At 42.6% G+C, this 18,475-nt stretch overlaps 1 protein-coding gene across 4 annotated transcripts in view; it reads left to right on the top strand.

Annotated features, from left to right (window-relative positions):
* The first annotated feature begins 4,578 nt into the window (after positions 1-4,578).
* The window catches only part of HCFC2 (host cell factor C2), a 59,181-nt gene continuing 45,284 nt past the window's right edge, over positions 4,579-18,475 (top strand). For all 4 annotated transcript variants that reach the window (XR_012476293.1, XR_012476292.1, XM_074226739.1 and 1 more), the window contains exons 1-7: positions 4,579-4,811; positions 6,233-6,381; positions 7,380-7,540; positions 9,800-10,008; positions 13,824-13,908; positions 16,822-16,928; positions 17,016-17,204. Coding sequence is in view for 2 of the 4 variants with exons in the window: in XM_074226739.1 (XP_074082840.1) it covers positions 4,649-4,811; positions 6,233-6,381; positions 7,380-7,540; positions 9,800-10,008; positions 13,824-13,908; positions 16,822-16,928; positions 17,016-17,204 (1,063 nt within the window). In the remaining 2 variants the exon portion in view is untranslated. The remainder of the gene's footprint in view (positions 4,812-6,232; positions 6,382-7,379; positions 7,541-9,799; positions 10,009-13,823; positions 13,909-16,821; positions 16,929-17,015; positions 17,205-18,475) is intronic.

Here is an 18,475-nt window from a genome sequence, read left to right on the forward strand (position 1 = left end):
CAAATCCAAGTCACGTGCTTGCCATAGCATCACCTCCCTGATGTGGTGATCTTCTTTGAAAATGAAGGACGGGAAAGGATGTGGGAAATCTGGGAAACTATTACACTGTTGGTGGAGTTGTGAACTCATCCAACCCTTCTGGAGATCTATTTGGAACTATACCCAAAGGGCAACAAAAAATGTGCATACCCTTTGACCCAGCAATACCACTACTGGGTCTATACCCTGAAGAGATGAAGAAAAAGGGTAAAAACATTACTTGTACAAAAAATATTTATAGCAGCCCTGTTTGTGGTGGCAAAGAATTAGAAATCCAGTAAATATCCTTCAATTGGGGAATGGCTTAGCAAACTGTGGTATATGTATGTCATGGAACACTATTGTTCTATTAGAAACCAGGAGGGATGGGATTTCAGGGAAACCTGGAGGGATTTGCATGAACTGATGCTGAGTGAGATGAGCAGAACCAGAAAAACACTGTACACCCTAACAGCAACATGGGAGTGATGTTCAACCTTGAAGGACTTGCTCATTCCATCAGTGCAACAATGGGGAACAAGTTTGGGCTGTCTGCAAAGGAGAGTACCATCTGTATCCAGATAAGGAGCTGTAGAGTTTGAACAAGGTACAAGGACTATTCCCTTTAATTTGGAAAAAAAAACCAGATATCTTATTGCCTGATCTGGTTACCTCTGAGAATTCTGTTCTCTTTAAGGATATTATTTCTCTCTCATCACACCCAATTTGGAGCAAGGTACAACATGGAAACAAAGTAAAGACTGACTGAATGCTATCGGGGTGGGGGTGGGGGGAGGGAAGCAAGATTCGGAGAAAATTGTAAAAGCTCAAATAATATCTTTAATAAAAAAAAAGAATTTAAAAAAAAAGAAAAGAAAATGAAGGACAAAACATTATTTTGTGGGAGAGACTTGAGTTGTACTTTGAAGGAATCGAGGACTTCTAAAGGGAGAAGTGAGCAAAATCCTGTATCTGAGTCATTAGAGCTGACTACTACATATTTATTACAAATGAAAAAAATCAATTATTCACCTTTTATGAGTGCCCTTTGTGCTTTATATTGGCTGAATTATATAGATAAGTGGACATGGACAAAATTATAATAACTGATAAAGTTACCAAGAAGAAAAAGCATTCTATAAGAAGGCGAGAATTGCCATATTGGGCCACACTCATGATTTAAGATTCAGTGTTATATCTCCCAGAATGCCACAGAGGGATATTTGTTCCATGATGGACTATTCCTTTGATATCAGTCAGTTAATAAAAATTTATTTAGTGTTACACCATATAAATATAAAGAAAGGTAAAAGACAATTCCTGCCCTTAATGAACTCCCAGTCTAATGATATGAACAACAAAAAATTAGGACTCTTGCTCCTAGACATACTAATTTGACTAAATATGGAGGGGAGGGGAGTAGGAAATTATAATTTTACATGTGTCTTAAGTTCCTTTGTTTTTCCCAGTTTGTTTTCGTATTTCTTCTGATCTAGATTTTTTTCTAAGTTTCCATTTTTATATGTGCATACTTGTTTTGGTATTTATCATCTTTATATTAAGTATTTTTTAAAAAAGGAATCTTTATGAACACAAGAACGTTTCTATACTTCTCGGGTTTTTTTTTTTGAAGATTACAAATATAATTCATGCCAGCATGTATCTAAGTTAACTCCTTCCAAACTCACCATCAACACAAATAGTGACATAGTAAGCAAATCCATTTTTCTAAGCAAAACAGCCAACTGATATCAGAGTATGTGAAAAATATCTAAAACTTATCATAGTCTTCACATGGGAAATCAGATAAGATCTTATGTCAAGCAGAAAGACCAATTTTATCCAGGGGAGATCCTCAATCAGCCCTGGAAGTTGCCAGCCTTAGAAGTTAAGGTTGGCTCTCATATGTGTCCCATAGTTCTGTGGGGCAGTCCACTATTCAAGTTTCTTTTTTTCTTGACCACTTTCTTATAACTTTGCCTATAACTGTCTCTGAAATCCCTTTCCTAAAAGTTTCTGCAACAAATTTAATTAGTCCCCGAAATAGGAAGTGTCACCTTCAGGATCCAATCAGGATTTATCTAAGTACCAGGTATTCCCCCCACAAAGAATCCAGGTTTGGGTGAAAGTAGGTTTACTAGTAAAGATCCAAATAAAATTTATTTACTATACAACAAATCATTGAACAATGTTTGCTGAACACTGCGCAAAGTATTTGGAAGATAGATGTAATTTTTTTAAAGCCCTCAAGGAGCTTATATTCTAATGAGGATAGAAAACACTAAAAATGAAGCTGAAATGGGGTGTGGTGGTAAAGTCCTGAGCACTATATGTGGAGTTGCCAGAGGAATGAAGGATGGCTAAGCTGGGTATTTTCTCAAAATGGAAGTTTTAAGAACTCACCAATGGGAGAAGGGGGCTGCAGGAATGGCGGGAACTTCATCAGTGAGAAGGCATCTGAGGCATGATGTCAAACTCTAGAGAATCAGAAGTGAAGCCAAGAGAGGAACTAGCTTACATTTATATGGCAGTTATGTAATATGTAATAGTTTACATTTATATAACATTTTATATTTGGCATCTCCTTTGAAAACAATGATGCTGTAAGGTATTATTATTTTAATTTTATAGATGGCAAAACTGAGGCCTGGAGAAACTAAGTAATAGTTTAGAAGTAGAATGATTAGATCACTACCGGTGTGACTTTGGATAACTATATTTAACCTCCTTAGGCCTCACTTTTCTCAGCTGTACAATAATGGGCAATAATGGATACTGTGCATTATAGATTGTGAGTTTAAATCTGAAACACAGGCTGTGTGATTGTGGGCAATTCACTTCATCTTGTTTGTCTCAGTTTCCTCATCTGTAAAATAAGACAAGAAATTGGCAGACCACTCCGGTGTCTTTGCCAAGAAACTCCCAAATGGGGTCACAGAGAGTTGGATGCAACTGAAAAATGATTGTGCTGTGCTTCTTGTCCTCTGAGGTCCCTCCTAGTTCTGGAGATAAGGTCTCCAAGATGCTATGAACCTAAGCCTTTTACGCCATTAAATTACCTTGTTCTCTCATCTAGATCAAAACAAACCACAATACCAGTACAATATATATTTGTTGTTGTAATCTCCTTTAGTATAAATTCACTGACAATTTTTTAGGTTGGTTTTTTTTTTTGCAAGACAATGAAGTTAAATGGCTTGCCCAAGGCCACACAGCTGGGTAATGATTAAGTGTCTGAGGCCACATTTGAACTCAGGTCCTCCTGACTCCAGGGCTGGTGTTCTATCCACTGTGCCACTTGGCTGCCCCTCACTAGTAATTTTTCCCAAAAAATTATTTATTTATTTAAGGCAATGGGGCTAAGTGACCTGCCCAAGGGCACACTGCTAGACAATTATTAAATGTCTGAGGTCACATTTGAACTCAGGTCCTCCTGACTCCAAGGCCACAGCTTGGTGACAAGTTTTCACAGAATCATCCACAGCTTTGTTCTGTCAGAACTCTGCCCACAGTTTATAGTCTCTAAGACCTATTGTTGGTGTTGTTGTTTAATGGGAGAATTTGTAGAGAAAATAAAATTGTGTTTATTGAAGAAAATATTAATTAAAAAAGCTACTTAGGTACGGTGTGGGTTTTCTTCTGGGCTCCTCTTGGGGCCTCAAATCTTTGTCCTGTCTAACACTGACAATGCTGGCAGCTGTTTCAGAGATGCTGCTGGGTCCTGGTTGGGAAACTCCCAAATCCTAGGAAAGTTTCATAGCCTGCAGACAAAAGAGGAGGGAAAAGACCAGGGCTGAGGCCTGAAGCTTCTTCTCATTAATTAATTCCTTATCCAAAATGTAGCTGGGCCTCTCCATTCCTTCTGGAAACTCTCACTTTCTGTATTAACTTCTTGGTTTTGTGTAGATCCTTACCCAGTCTGAATAGACTTCTGACAGTATTGAAAACTATTTCAGGGATACAAGAAGGGTTTCTTCACACCGAGTCAATAATGGAAGTGGGTTCTTTTGGAGGAGAAAAAGAATAGTCATAAAGCAGCACCCTTAGAGAAGGCTAAGAGAACAGCATCAAGGATCATAAGAAACCGCAGAGTCCAGAAAATAGTGACAGGATGTTTATGAACTGATGCACAGCCCGGGGAACGCACACTGTGCTTGCAACCACGTCAGCGCAAAGATCACTGAGAGGAGGGACTGGACAAGGAGAAAGGGCACACACCTGCTGGGTGAGGGCGGCGGGGAGCGGCTGGGGGCAGAGCTCTGCCTCCATCGGCAGGTCCAGGCCCCGGGGCGGACCGGCCGGGCTCCTGCCCTCACCTGCCCGCCTTCTTCCTGGAGGAGGGGGCTGGGGGGGGGACCCCGGGCTCTGCCTCCTCCCCCTCCCCCTCTCTAAGCCCCTCAGGGTGGGGCTCCTCCTTCCTTCACCTTTCTGTCTTCTCCCCGCAGGGTGGGGCGGCTCCGCCCCGCCCCTCCCCCTCCCCCTCCCCGCGGGGCTCCGCTCTCCCTCCGAGCCCCGCCCCCGCCCCGCCCCCCGAGCCCCGGCCCCGCCCCCCGCGAGGTGAGGAGGCGGAGCGGCTGCGCGGCCGGGCGCGCTGCATTGTGGGCCCGCCGAGGGGGCGGGGGTGAGCAAGATGGCGGCTCCCTCCCTCCTGAACTGGAGGCGGGTTTCCTCCTTCACGGGGCAGGTCCCCCGCGCCCGGCACGGGCACCGGGCCGTGGCCATCCGGGAGCTCATGATCATCTTCGGCGGGGGCAACGAGGGCATCGCGGACGAGCTGCACGTCTACAACACGGGTAGGCGGCGGTTGGCCCCGGGCCGCGGGGGGCGCCGACCCCGCCGCTGCCCTTGACCCGGGCCCGGCCCGGAGCCCCGCGGCGGCCGCGCCTCGGTGTCCCCCCGCGGCGGGGTGCCCGGCCAGGGCGCGGGCCCCCTGCCCCCACAGGCGGGGGCGCCCCCAGCCTTCCTCGGGGGCCCGGGGAGGAAGGGAGGCGCTGTCACTGCCCCGGCCCGGGGGCGCCGCGGAAGGCGGGCACGAGCAGGCCCGGGGCCCCCCGCGGCAGCCCCCCGCGGCAGCCCCCCGCCGCCCCGGCCCGGCCCCCCGCCGACCCCCGACCCGGCCCCCCGCCTCCCCGGCCCCCCGCCGACCCCCGACCCGGCCCCCCGCCGCCCCGGCCCCCCGCCGACCCCCGACCCGGCCCCCCGCCGACCCCCGACCCCCGACCCGGCCCCCCGCGGCAGCCCCCCGCCTCCCCGACCCGGCCCCCCGCCGCCCCCCGGCCCGGCCCGCCGGGAAGAGAGGAGCGGGTAGCGCGGCCCGGGCCGGGGGTCGGCGGGGGGCCGGGGCGGCGGGGGGCCGGGGAGGCGGGGGGCCGGGTCGGGGGTCGGGGGTCGGCGGGGGGCCGGGGCGGCGGGGGGCCGGGGAGGCGGGGGGCCGGGGCCCGGGCCGGGCAGCTCCGGGGCCGCTAGACACCGGCTCGCCGAGCTCTCCCCGCCCGCCTCCCTCGGCTTTCCCTCTTCCTTCCACCCTCTCTTTTCTTCTTGCCTTCCTTCATCTTCTCTTTTCTTTTTCTTCCTTCCACCCTCTCTGCCTTCTTTCCTTCCACTCTCTTCCTTTTTTACTTTTTCTTTCTTCCCTCCACCCTCTCTTCTTTCCTTCCCTCCTTCCACCCTCTTTTCTTTTTCTTCCTTCCACCCTCTCTTTTCTTCTTTCCTTCCCTCGTTCCACCCTCTTTTCTTTTTCTTCCTTGCGCCCTCTCTGCCTTACTTCCTTTCTTTCTTCCTTCCACCCTCTCTTTTCTTCTTTCCTTCCCTCCTTCCACCCTCTTTTCTTTTTCTTCTTTCCTTTTTCTTTCTTCCTTCCACACCCTTCCTTCCTTTCTTTCATTCCTCTCGCCTTCCTTCCTATCATTTAATTTATTTTTCATTTTACTTTAACTTAACATGCATGTTCTCTTACTCCCAACTTCAGTTTAAAAGGAAAAAGAAAAAAAAAAAGCTGACAAATCTGCAGACAGGCAAAACAAATTCCTTCACTGGTCAAGTCCACAAGTGTGTGGCTTGTTTTACATTTTGGAGTGGGGGAAGATTTCTCACTTCGAGCTCTCTCTCTCCCAGTGATAAAATCCCAGGTTCAGGTGACCTCCAGTTCCCTTAAACTCCATTGGTGCTGTGATTTTAATTGGATTCCTTGTTTGTTTGGGGTTTTTTTTGATAGTTACAAACCAGTGGTTCCTTCCTGCTGTTAGAGGTGATATTCCTCCAGGATGTGCTGCCCATGGGTTTGTCTGTGATGGCACCAGAATCCTAGTCTTTGGAGGAATGGTTGAATATGGAAGATATAGTAATGAGCTCTATGAATTACAGGTGAGCACCACTTGCTTTCCTTTGAAATTCTCCCCCCCCCCCCCATTCTGGTAACGCTTCAAGATTGTGAGTAGTGTGCAAATTCTTTTTATAAATAGCAACTGTTTCCATTTCAGGAAGTAGCGATTTGTCCTATGTTAGAAACATGTTACACATTTTAATTCTGCACTCAGACTTTAGGTGGCTATTTTATTATTCGTTTTGTCTCAGTTAAACTTAACCATCTCTACTCCTCTGCAGTAGCTTCCTTTGGCTTTCATACCTGGAAGCTTGGACTATCACCTAAGGACAAAATAGATCCATCTATAAGCAATCGTTTTGAAAGGTGGTTTTACTTAGTATTTGAGACAGAAATGTGAGACCAAGAAACTGGAGAAGCTAGAGTTCTGGTTAATTATAAGTTGATGTTTCACTGCTTCCCATGTGGAGAAAATGATAACAGAAGGAATACTTGAGATGAATTATATTTAACATCATTTAAGAGATGCTACATCTATTTACAAAGTATTTCAGGATTCAAGTACCCCAGAATTACCATTCTCTACTTAAATCAAATGACAGCATATGTAAACTATTTTGCAAGCCTTAAAGTATCTATCATCATCATTATTCATGTCATAACTACATTATTCTGTAAAATAATATGGGGCTTCAATTACAGAAATTCTTTGATACCTGTATCCTGGAATATGTATGTGTGTGTGTGTATTTAAAATTCCTTGTTTGTTCTTTTCCCTCAAAAAAATAAAGTTTAGGTAGGTAAGGGAGAAGGAACCCCAATTATATTGGACCTGTCTTAATTTACATTCTGGATACTGTTTATTATAATGATTCTATGCTCTTGGTGATTTAAGCACTTGTAGTCATCTTTTCTTTTTTTTTAGATAAGCCATTAGCTTTAGAAAAAAGGGAAATCTCAAGTTTATTATAATGACTTCTATACTCTTGGTGATATGAACACAAGTCATCTTTTCTTTCCTTTCCTTTTTTTAAAAAAGGCAAGCCGTTGGCTTTGGAAAAAAGTGAAACCTCGACCTCTGGCTACAGGCTTACCTCCTTGTCCTCGACTTGGACATAGCTTTTCTTTATATGGTAATAAATGTTATTTATTTGGTGGCCTGGCCAATGAAAGTGAAGATTCAAACAGCAACGTCCCCAGGTATGCCAACCAGTTTCAGACCATATCCTTTAGAGTACACAAAGAAGTTAGAAATCTCTTTATTTTCTGTCATTCAGCTGAATTATTTAAAGTGGCTCTTGATCTAATCTAATTACATCTAATGGAGACCCTATTTTTTACGTGTGAGGGATTTGGTTTTGCTTGGTTTCTTAGTGGTAACTGATGGCACAATGGACGGAGTGCTGAAATTGAAGTCAGGATAATCTTAGTTCAAATTGAATCATAGACATTTTACTTTTCTCAGCTGTAAAACAGGAATGATAATATAACACCTACCTTGGAGATAACTACTGACCTATTTATTATTCCCTAGCTTATTTATTATGACCTATTTATTATTCCCTAGCTTATTTCAAGGAACCCAGTGTTGTGGGGCAATAGCATTCCAGAGTTGTATTTGTGAAGTATTAAATTTTAAGTTACATTGCTGTTATCTAATGGGATACTGGTAAATGTTTAATAGCTGACTCTCCAGGAAAAAAAAAAAGCACATGTGACACACACTTTAGCTGCCTTATATTTTCCATCACTTTTTTGAATCTGTAGACAATCAACAAAACAGTAAATGAAGGCTTGGTTTATAGCATTTGCTTATTTTGAACATAGAAAAATTACACTGAAAATGTAATAATCAGCACTTCCCTGGTTAGATCTGGTTCCTATACCCCAGGGTGATATATGTCTCCAAATATTGGTAGACTGCTCTACTTTGTGATTAATCTGGGCAGTTTTGGGTTTTTAGTTAAATTTCTGTTGGAGTTAAAAAAAAGAGTATCAAATATAGATGCTGCTAACTCAACGTACAGGAAATTATTGGGAGAGTATGTAGTGGAACCTGGTGTACAGGTCCAAGGTAAATAACCCATTGTATCGGCAGGGTGGCCTTGAAATGGTTCATCACAAATTTGGTGATTTGTACTTTTATTCTTTCCTTCAAAATCTCACATTTCTGTATTTGAATTCAGTGTTCCAAAACACTAGGGGAAAAGCTAATTTCTGTTATAATAAAATATAATAATACTCCAGACTTTGTTATCCTGCATAAATTTGTTTTCAGTAAGAAATAACGAACCCCCCCTCAAGTAGAAAACCTTTTCCTTTTTTAAAAGCAAAGTTCATATTTAGAGGTATTCTGTTTAATACTTCAGACAACTAGAGTTTTTAATTAGTGTCTTTATTGGGGATTGTGGGGGTGGGGTAGTGGGGTAGTAAATCATAACACTTTAAGTTATGAACACATAATTAGGGAATAGGAAAAATGATTAAGATGCAAATCTCGCATTGCTTTTCATTTTATTTGAAATTATTATAGTCATCAAATATATGCATGATATTACAAAATTATGAATTCTATTTTATTTTTATTTTGAAAATTTGAGATAACAGAATGAACTCGTGTCTTTTAACGTTTACTTAATGAATTGCATTTATTTGGGCAGGTTTACATAAGTGCTTTATGTAAGTTATCCTGTCTCCTCACAAAAGTAGGTCCGTATAGTTATTTCCATTTTAGTAGATGAGGAAACTGAGGCTCTAAATGACTTGCCCCAGGGCACACAACTAGCTAACATTTGAATGATTGACTCCACATCCAACACTGTAGCTTTGTGCCACTGCTAGAATATATCTGGTCTCTAGATTTAGGCTCTCTCTTTTCCTTCTGATTTAAGAATGTGAAAGAAGATAAGAATCAATCCTTAAGCATTTCCCTAATTGCTCATAACAAAGAGAGTCTTTGGATTGAAGTGTTTGCCAAGTACTTTTCCAACTGGGATCTCACTTGATCTCTCCCAAATGGATAAAGTGCTTTGAGGTCCGCCAGATCTTCACCTAATGCCTGTGAGAAGGCCTCCTATCATCTCTTGGAAATGAAGAGACTTTAAAAAAAAAAAAGTGCATTTATGAAAACCAAACAGACTAGAGGGCTAGGGCCCAGGGATCAGCTGATGCTACACTCTGCATCATCACCATGAAATTGGGATGCCCTGTGTTCTCCATGCTTGCTTATAGACATGCTCAGAAGAGATATACGGAATATGCAGAATGAATACCTTTATGCATACATGCAATGTACACAGTGCCTTCTCAAGGCACACACAAATATATGACTGTGTATGTCTACACATGTATCTATTTGTCTATTAGGTATACATACATGTGTGGGTTTAACGAGATAGTTTTGTTTCCTAAGTAATCCAAACCTGATTTAAAAATCTTAATTTGCTTTTCATCCTCTAGATATTTAAATGACTTCTATGAACTGGAGTTACAGCATGGCTCTGGCGTTGTGGGCTGGAGCATTCCAGTGACCAAGGGCACTGCGCCTTCCCCACGAGAATCCCACACAGCCGTTATATATTGCAGGAAAGATTCAGGAACTCCCAAAATGTACATTTTTGGGGGAATGTGTGGTTCTCGGCTCGATGACCTATGGCAGTTCGATATAGGTGAGTCGTGATTTTTTTCAAACCCCAGGTAAAGGGTCTGTTGATGAAGGGCTTCAGATGATTTTATTGGATTCTATCAGTGGCGGCCCAGATGTGGGTAGTTCTGGACTGCTTCATTCACACTAGCACTGTGTTGTCAGTTCCATAGCATGAAGCTTATCTGTGCCAAACACAGAGAACCAACGTCCCTTCTGAAGGAGGGGAGCAGCATGTATTCACCTCAGAGTAGAGAGCATGAATGGAAGAAGCACGCTAGCAGAGGTGTGAGCCTTTCTGTGTGAGAAGTGGACCAGAAAGGGCTAAAGCTAACTTTTGAAAGACCTCAGGGATGACGAGAAGTGAAGGTGAGAGAGAGAGGATGCTGGACTCTGCCAGGGCAAAGGTGTGGGAATGGGAGGTGGAGGGTTGTGGGTGAGGAACAAGGGCCCAGCATGGCTGGGTCCTAGAGTCACAGGAGGGGCTGGATTGGGAAGAGCTTTAGATGCCACATACCAAGGGAACCCCTGGAGCTTCTAGGGGGTAGAGTGGGAGGTGGGAGGCACAAAATGAAGCCGGAAGTTTGCTATAATGGTTGAAGTGAGAGTGATACAAGGCTGCCCTTGTGGTAATATTGTGAGTAGAGGGGAAGAGGCTACTATGGAGAGGGGTCATGCTGAGGGTGGGGCTCTTGGGAACAAGGTCAATGAAAGATAACGAGCATAAGCTAAGTTAAAGATGTCTATGGACCCATTCTATTTAAAATATTTCCAATAAGCAGTTCATGATGCATGGCTTCTACAAGGGAGCATAGAAGAACAGGAAGGCCAGGACAGAGTCTTGGGGTATCCACACTTTGGGGAAGTTGAACCCAAAAAGGTTGAGGAGGAAAAACAGGAAAGAAGACTATCTTCAAATCCCAGAGGGAAAAGGATGGCCAACTGCAGGAGAGGTTAAGGAGACTAAAGATTGAAAAGAGACTACTTAATTGGCAATAAAAGCCAAGAAGGAATGGGGTCCAAGGTATAGGAGTTCCCCTCAGCAAGGAGAAAGGTCACCTTTTTTTTTTTTATCAGATTAGAGGAACAGAGGAAATGATCAGAGGAAATGATTGGGGAAGGTGGTGTGTGATGATAAATGGAGGGGGAGGACCCAGGGAGTACTCTTGAAGGGGAGACAGAGGGTTTCAAACAGCCATGTGGTTAGTGGAAAGAATCATTTAGGAAGAGGAAAAGGCTGGCCTTGATGCCATGAAGACTGAGCTGAGATTAGAATAAAATAATAAATAATAAAAGCAGCTAGGTGGCCTAGTGGGTAGAGCATTGGCCCTGGAGTCAAACACTTAATAATTGCCTAGCAGTATGACCTTGGGCAAGTCACTTAACCCCCCAGATCCTTCCAAAAGCATGTAAGTAGGAGCCTAGGTAGTGGGTTGGGGAATAAGGGCTGGGGGAGGACAGTAATCTAGGCTTGGGATGTAGGTTTGCTAAGACAGGAGCAAGGAACATGAAAGATTTGAGAGTACAAATTGGCTTAGAGCTGAATTGGGAATCAGTAAGGGGAAAAGGTTAGGAAGAAAGAGTAGCCATAGCAGGGCTTGTTGGATGGCTTAGCTAGAGAAACAATGGGTTAGGGGACAGTCGGGTCCTGCAGTGGACAGAGCAGCAGCCCTGGATTCAGGAGGACCTGAGTTCAAATACGACCTCACACATTTAATATTTATTTAGCTGTGTGGCCTTGGTCACTTAACCCATTTCCTTACAAAAATAAAATTAAAAAAAAAGAGAGAGAAAGAGAGACCATGGGTTAGAAGGAGAATGAAGGATAAGTTAGGGGAAAGGGAGATGGAGGAAACTAGAAAGAAATGTCTGGATGCTTAGTTATGGAAACTAAAGCCTTGTGAGTGATGCCAAGATCAAGTCTGGGACAGTTTTGGGGTAGCAGAGGTGGAATGGAGGAGAGGGCTGGGGGAGGTGAGATACTTAAGGAACAGAGAGATTGGGATATTAGAGGGAACACCATTGTGGCAAAGGGCAAGAATTGGAAGGGTATGAGAGACTGTGGGTCTGAGAAAGGAGGGGAGATGATCTGGGGATCAGGGGATAATAGCCATTTGGATCTGAACTGAATGGTCACTTTGGATAGAGTGAACTTCAAAGAAGCAGACATAGGCTTTCCTGCCAGAAAATAGAATTGTTATTAGAATGATGCTGAAGGGTTTGGCTTACAGGGAGTGATCCCTGAGTGGCATCCAGAAATAACCAAGGCCAGGAGACTGGGGTGAGCTATTCACCTTGTTCTTACATCTCTTTCCCTACCTGTGATGCTTACCTATGATATTGAGACTATGATGTGTTTGAAATGTTATTGTTTCTGCAGAGTAAGCACCAAGAGAAAGAAATGAATAAGTGCTATTAATTGAGGCAAGTAGATGAAAGAATGGAAAGAGCAATGGACTGATAATCTCCAAGAGAATGGCAAAACTGAAATTAAGCTAACAAAACAGAAATTAGACTTATTAAATCTTCCAAGCTTACAAATTATTCATGAATCAGAAGGCAGTTAAGAAAACTGAACTCAAAGCAAGAATTCTGAGGAGCCTATTTATAGGAGATAGGCAAGGAGTATATAGAGTGATTAGCACCAGCCAATGAAATCACAGCTTATGTTATAGTTGTGCCTTGTGTCACATCATCAGGAATCTCATTGCAGGGAAAGAATACCTTATCTTGTCACATCAATAAGGAACCCATGGTGGGAAGGATGTTTGGGCCTTAATAGCCACAGACTTCAGTAGAGCATGAGATTCTCCTCTCCAGGATGTCCGTGCCATCCTGTCTCAATAGGAATTTTACAGTTTTTTTTTTTTTTATCAGAAAGATGACTTAGAAAGTCTCTTGTTTTCCAAGGAGGAAACTGACATTTTGACACTCAGATCTGTAATTGTTATTAGAGGGAGAGAAGCAAACAAAAATCTATACTTAAGGACTTTCTCAGGTCAGGAAGACCTGAGTTCAAATCCAACCTCAGACAGTTATTAGCTGTGTGGCAAGTCATTTCACACTGATGGCCTCAGTTTCCTCATCAGTAAAATAAGCTAGAAAAGGAAATGACAAACTACTCTGTAGTATCTCTGCCAAAAAAAACCCTACAAAGTGTCCGAAGAGTCAGACGTGATTGAAAATGACTAAATAAGGACAGCTAGGTGGCATATTGGATGGGACATCAGGCCTGGAGGCAGGAGGACCTGAATTCAAATTCATTTCAAAGTTACTAGCTGAGTGACCCTGGGCAAGTCATGTAACTGTTTGCCTCAGTTTCTTCATCTGTCAAATGAACTGGGGAAGAAAATGGCAAACCACTCCAGCATCTTTGCCAGGGAAATCTTGAAGAGCCTGGATACTACTAAAACAATTGAGCAACAGCAAAGTATTAGCTATTGTTAGTATTAGCACTTGAATTCTTTTGTATAAAATTGGTCAACTGTTAGGCATTTTATAATCATCATAATAATTAACACATATATATATATACATATATATATATATATATATGGTGCTTTAAGATTTACAAAAATCTCATTTTCACAACATCCTTGGGAAGCAAGTGCTATTAATATTCCTATTTTACAGATGAGAAAACTGAGGCATAGGGAGATTAATGTTTTCTCTAGAGTCACACACAGCATCTGAGGTAGCATTTGAATGCAGGTCTTCCTGACTCCAGGTCCAGTATTCAGTAGAAAATTGCATGTTTTATGATATGAAATACTTTCTCTTCAAAGGAATCCATAAAGTTGTTGGAAATTACAAAGAGGTTTGTGTCCTTTTTGCTTTCAGAAACCATGTCATGGTCACAACCAGAAACCAAAGGAACTGTGCCACTCCCACGGAGTCTCCACACAGCCAATGTTATAGGAAACAAGTAAGTTCTGTTAAAAGCTCATGCTTGGCAGTTCTACCTGGCTGGGTGAGATGGAGCTAGCATCTGCCTTGCCTGCCCTTACCTCTCTTGGTTAGCCCTGAACAAGAAATCCGCATTGTGCTCCATTTTCAGTAGGAAACCCTTGGAGTCAGTATGCCTATCACTGGGGTGTGGAAACGTTTTCTCTAAAATCGGACCCGCCACTGTGCTGGCACAGCAGAGAACACCTTGGAGCTTTCTGCTGCTACATAGCATGAACTTGATTCTCATTGTCCTCTTGGTTCAGAATGTCATTTCTTTCTTTATTTTTTTTTTTTTGGTGGGACTTGAAAGTCCCTCATTATTTAGGGAACTGGCCATTTTCACCTAGGAGCTTATTACTGGATAGGTTTCTTCCTTTGCCAAAAAATGTAATGGAGTAAAAGGAACATCAATGGAATTAAACTTCTTCCTGTAATTAGTTTCTCCTGATCTTAAATACAGTTTTGGGCTCAGTAGGCAGACACTGGATCTGGAGTCTGGAAAACTTGAGTCCAAATCTGTCTTTAGATACTTACCAGCAATGGGACCCTGGGCAGTCACTTAAATTCTGTCTGTCTTAGTTTCTTCAACTCTAAAATAGAAAGAAGAATTGAATCTAGCTCCAAGGGTTGTTCTAAGGATCAAATGAGATTGACAGTGTCTCACATATGGTAGATGCTAGAGAAATCCTCCCTCCTTCCCTGCTTCCTTCCTTTCTTTCCCTCCTTCCCTCCCATTCTTTCTATATAGGCATTAAGTTTGGTTTGAATTATTTTTCAAACTGAAATATGGCAGGTAGTATGATAAACAGAGTCATCCAGACTCTTGAGGTTGGGAGCTAAGGGCTTGAATCCTGGTTATGTCTCTCATTTTGTATCTTTGGGCAGGTCATTTGTCTCTTCTGAACACTAGCTTTCTTGTATAGGAAATAGGAACAGTATTTGTCTTAACTGCCTCATAAGTGGGGGAAGGCTTACAAAGATCTTTCTTTCCATAACTTAGCTTTGAAAGTCCAAGAACAGGCCTGAGTTCATGGAACAAAATCTGTCATCTCCATTTTTTCTTGCCCTTTGAGAAATACTGGGGTGACTGGAGCCAGAGGGGTTGGGAGTAGAGGTAGGGGAACTGAGAATCAGAGGAGAGAGAGATGGATTTAACAATCAATTACCAAGTATTTATTCCACACCCATGATATAGATATAAGTAAAAATAATGAAACAGTCCTTTCTGCCAAGAGCTTCTGTTTTAATAGGAGAGAAATGAAATAGATCTAGAAATACATATAGATACAGAAAAAGAAATAGAAGATAGCAGGGATGGAGGAAAGGCACTAGCAGTTGAAGAAGTCTTTTGCAGAAGATGAACAGGCCTCTTGAAGACACCCCCCCACCAATTGCTTGGTGCTTTGTTTTTTTGTTTTGTTTTTTTTCTTTTTAGGTTTTTTGCAACGCAAATGGGGTTAAGTGGCTTGCCCAAAGCCACACAGCTAGGTAATTATTAAGTGTCTGAGACCAGATTTGAACCCAGGTACTCCTGACTCCAGGGCCGGTGCTTTATCTACTGCGCCACCTAGCCACCCCGGCTTGGTGCTTTGTTATGGATGGAGGTGCCTCCTCAGGTCTCACTAAGCTGACCCTTACACATCCTGGACCTCTCCCCAAGGTCTGAACAGGCATCCAGCTCCAGAGTCTTTGGCCAGCACAGAACCCCAAGTATAAATCAGGAGGAAGGAAGGAAGACAGAGTCAACTTGGGGAACATATGAGGACCCCCAAGCAGGGGACTGATGACCTGCCTTTGTGATGAAGGTCTTCCTGAAGAAGCAGTGACTGGGAAACAGTGTTTTGTGAAATGATTTAATGTTCTCTTTTGCCCTCATTTTATTTTGCTTCCTTCACACAATCCCGTTTTGAAGCAGCTCAGTGGAGAGAGGGTTGGACCTGGAAACAGGAAAACCTTGAGTTCAAATCTATCTCAAATACTGACCAGCCGTGAGACCTTGGACAAGTTGCTTCACCTCTCTGTCTCACTTTGCTGATCTATAGAATTGGCCTAACAAGAACACCTACTATAGAGTTTTGTAAATCACTTTGCAAACCTTATAGTCCTCAATAAATGGTATCAATTAGCAATTATTAGTTGGATTTTAGCTATCTATACAGCTGACTTCCTCTATCTTATATAGGTGGTGTTAGATCCTTGCTGGCCACATATTGCCTCAGAAAACTACAAATTCATGTGATTTTTGTTGTAATTCATATTGATTTTCTTTTTTTGGCTAAACTTTTCTCAGTTACACAGTTTTGCTGGGCACCTTGGGGAGAAAGGGGAATTGAACACCTCTCACATAGATTCTATACTATAAGATAGAATTTTTTTGTTTTATTGTTCAGTCATGTCCAACTCTTTGCAATCCTATTTGGGGTTTTCTTAGGAAAGATTGAAGTGGTTTGCAATTCCCTTCTTCAGCTTTTTTTTTTGCAATTGAGGAAACTGAGACTCGTTCAAGGTCACATAGTAGTAAATATCTGAGACCAGATTTGAACTCAGGTCTTCCTGATTCCATGCCCATCTATCTGTCCCTATGCCACCTAGCTGCCCTAATATATAATATACTACTAGTTTAGTTTGCATTTTATTTTATGCCCAAAAGCTATCATAAAGTAATGGCTTTAAGAGGTTTGGTTCTGATGTCTTCTCCAAAAGTATTTAATTTTTAAAAGTTCTTCTGAGGCCACCATTGAAGCACACATAGATGAAGCCTCGTTGCAGAATCAGAGACAGTGCAGTGAAGTCTTGGGGGGGAGAAATTGAATTTCCATTTCAAGTCAGAAATGGAAGAAGTACATCATCCATGGAGAAATCCTAAAGCCATTGTGCCTCTTCTTTCTAGGATGTACATTTTTGGCGGATGGGTTCCCCAAACCATGAACAATGTAGAAGCTTCTCCTCGGGATTGTGAATGGAGGTGTACCAGCTCATTTTCTTACCTGAATTTGGGTTAGTGTTTTTGCCGATTGAATTATTCCTTTTAACAGAGGATTAAAAAAACTATTTTTGGTGAATTTATTTCGTTTTTGTTTTTAGATACAGCAGAATGGACTAGTCTAGTGTCTGATTCTCAGGAGGACAAAAAGAACTCACGACCAAGACCGAGAGCCGGACATTGTGCTGTTGCCATTGGGACGCGCCTGTATTTTTGGAGTGGCAGGGATGGCTACAAAAAGGCCATGAACAATCAAGTTTGCTGCAAAGACCTTTGGTATCTTGATACTGGTAGGTAAGAATGTTCAACAAAAACAGCTTCATATGTCTGAGTCATCCCACTTAAATCCCACTTTGGAAATCAGTTGAACAAAACCATTCAAAGTGTTCAGTTACTTTTTGAAAAAGGGAATAATGTATGTTTAACATAGTTATCCATGTATAATCTATACTAGATTGCTTTCTCTCTTGGGGAAGGGGGGGAAGGAAGGGGAAATAATTGAAAAAGGGAAAACCAAGTTCTTAACACAAATTGAGTGTCTCACCTAATACTTATGTTCTTATCCTTTTTTTGAAATGAAGAACACATTTGTGTTTTACTGATTTGCTTTGGCAAATCTGCAACAGCAGCAAGTTTAAAAAATTGCTGAAAGCATCCTATGATGATTCTTTCCAGTTGGTCTGGTTTAGCCCTTTTAAAATCAGGTCTTAAAAAAATGACCAGTTCTGGTTCCTAGATGACCTGTCAAATGGGTATTGCACAGGGAATTATTAATTTATGATTTAGTGTTGGTCAGAGAACCAGTGCCCATGAGCATCTTTACTGGAAACTTTGGGCCTGGTGTATAGCATCATTGCCCCATTCTAGAGCATGGGAATCTAAGCCTAGACCTCCTGGCTCCTTATAGTACTGCTGTATGAATCCAAGGAGTCAGGGACTAAGAGTCCTAATTGTGACTGGGGCTCGCTCAATGATATGTCTGGTCTGTGATTTGGTTTACCTCTAATTCTTGCAAATCAGAGTTGTTTCATTCTTCCTGCTTGTCCTGTCATTTCCTAGCAAAGTCATGGATACGTCGGTAGGGGCTAAGAAAGACTTGCTAAATGATTGTCATCAGATTTGGTCCCATATGAAGTCTTCTCCTTTGTCTCCCCAAATCATCTTAGAATTATCAGTCTTGTACTGTTCACTCCAAGCAGATAAATCCATTGACTTGAACTCTTCTGGGGAGCTCTGAGTTCTTGAGAGGTAGAGCAACCAAACTTTACATGACATTGACACTGGTCAAGGGCAGACTTCTCCCTTGTTCGGATGTTTGCTGTATAACACCATGTCACTTGGTCCTTCTGAGTCCAGGGTCAGTGCTCTATCTACTGCACCACTTAGCTGCCCCTTTTTTTCTCTTCGAAAAATTTTTTATTTAAGGCAGTGGGGTTAAGTGACTTGCCAAGGTCACACAGCGAGGTCATTATTAAGTGTCTGAGGCTGGATTTGAACTCAAGTCCAACACTGTTTTCAAATGAGTTAACATAAGTAAAGTATTTTATGAACCTACAAGTGG

Source organism: Macrotis lagotis, chromosome 2 (assembly GCF_037893015.1).
Source record: "Macrotis lagotis isolate mMagLag1 chromosome 2, bilby.v1.9.chrom.fasta, whole genome shotgun sequence".
Lineage (NCBI taxonomy): Eukaryota > Metazoa > Chordata > Mammalia > Peramelemorphia > Peramelidae > Macrotis > Macrotis lagotis.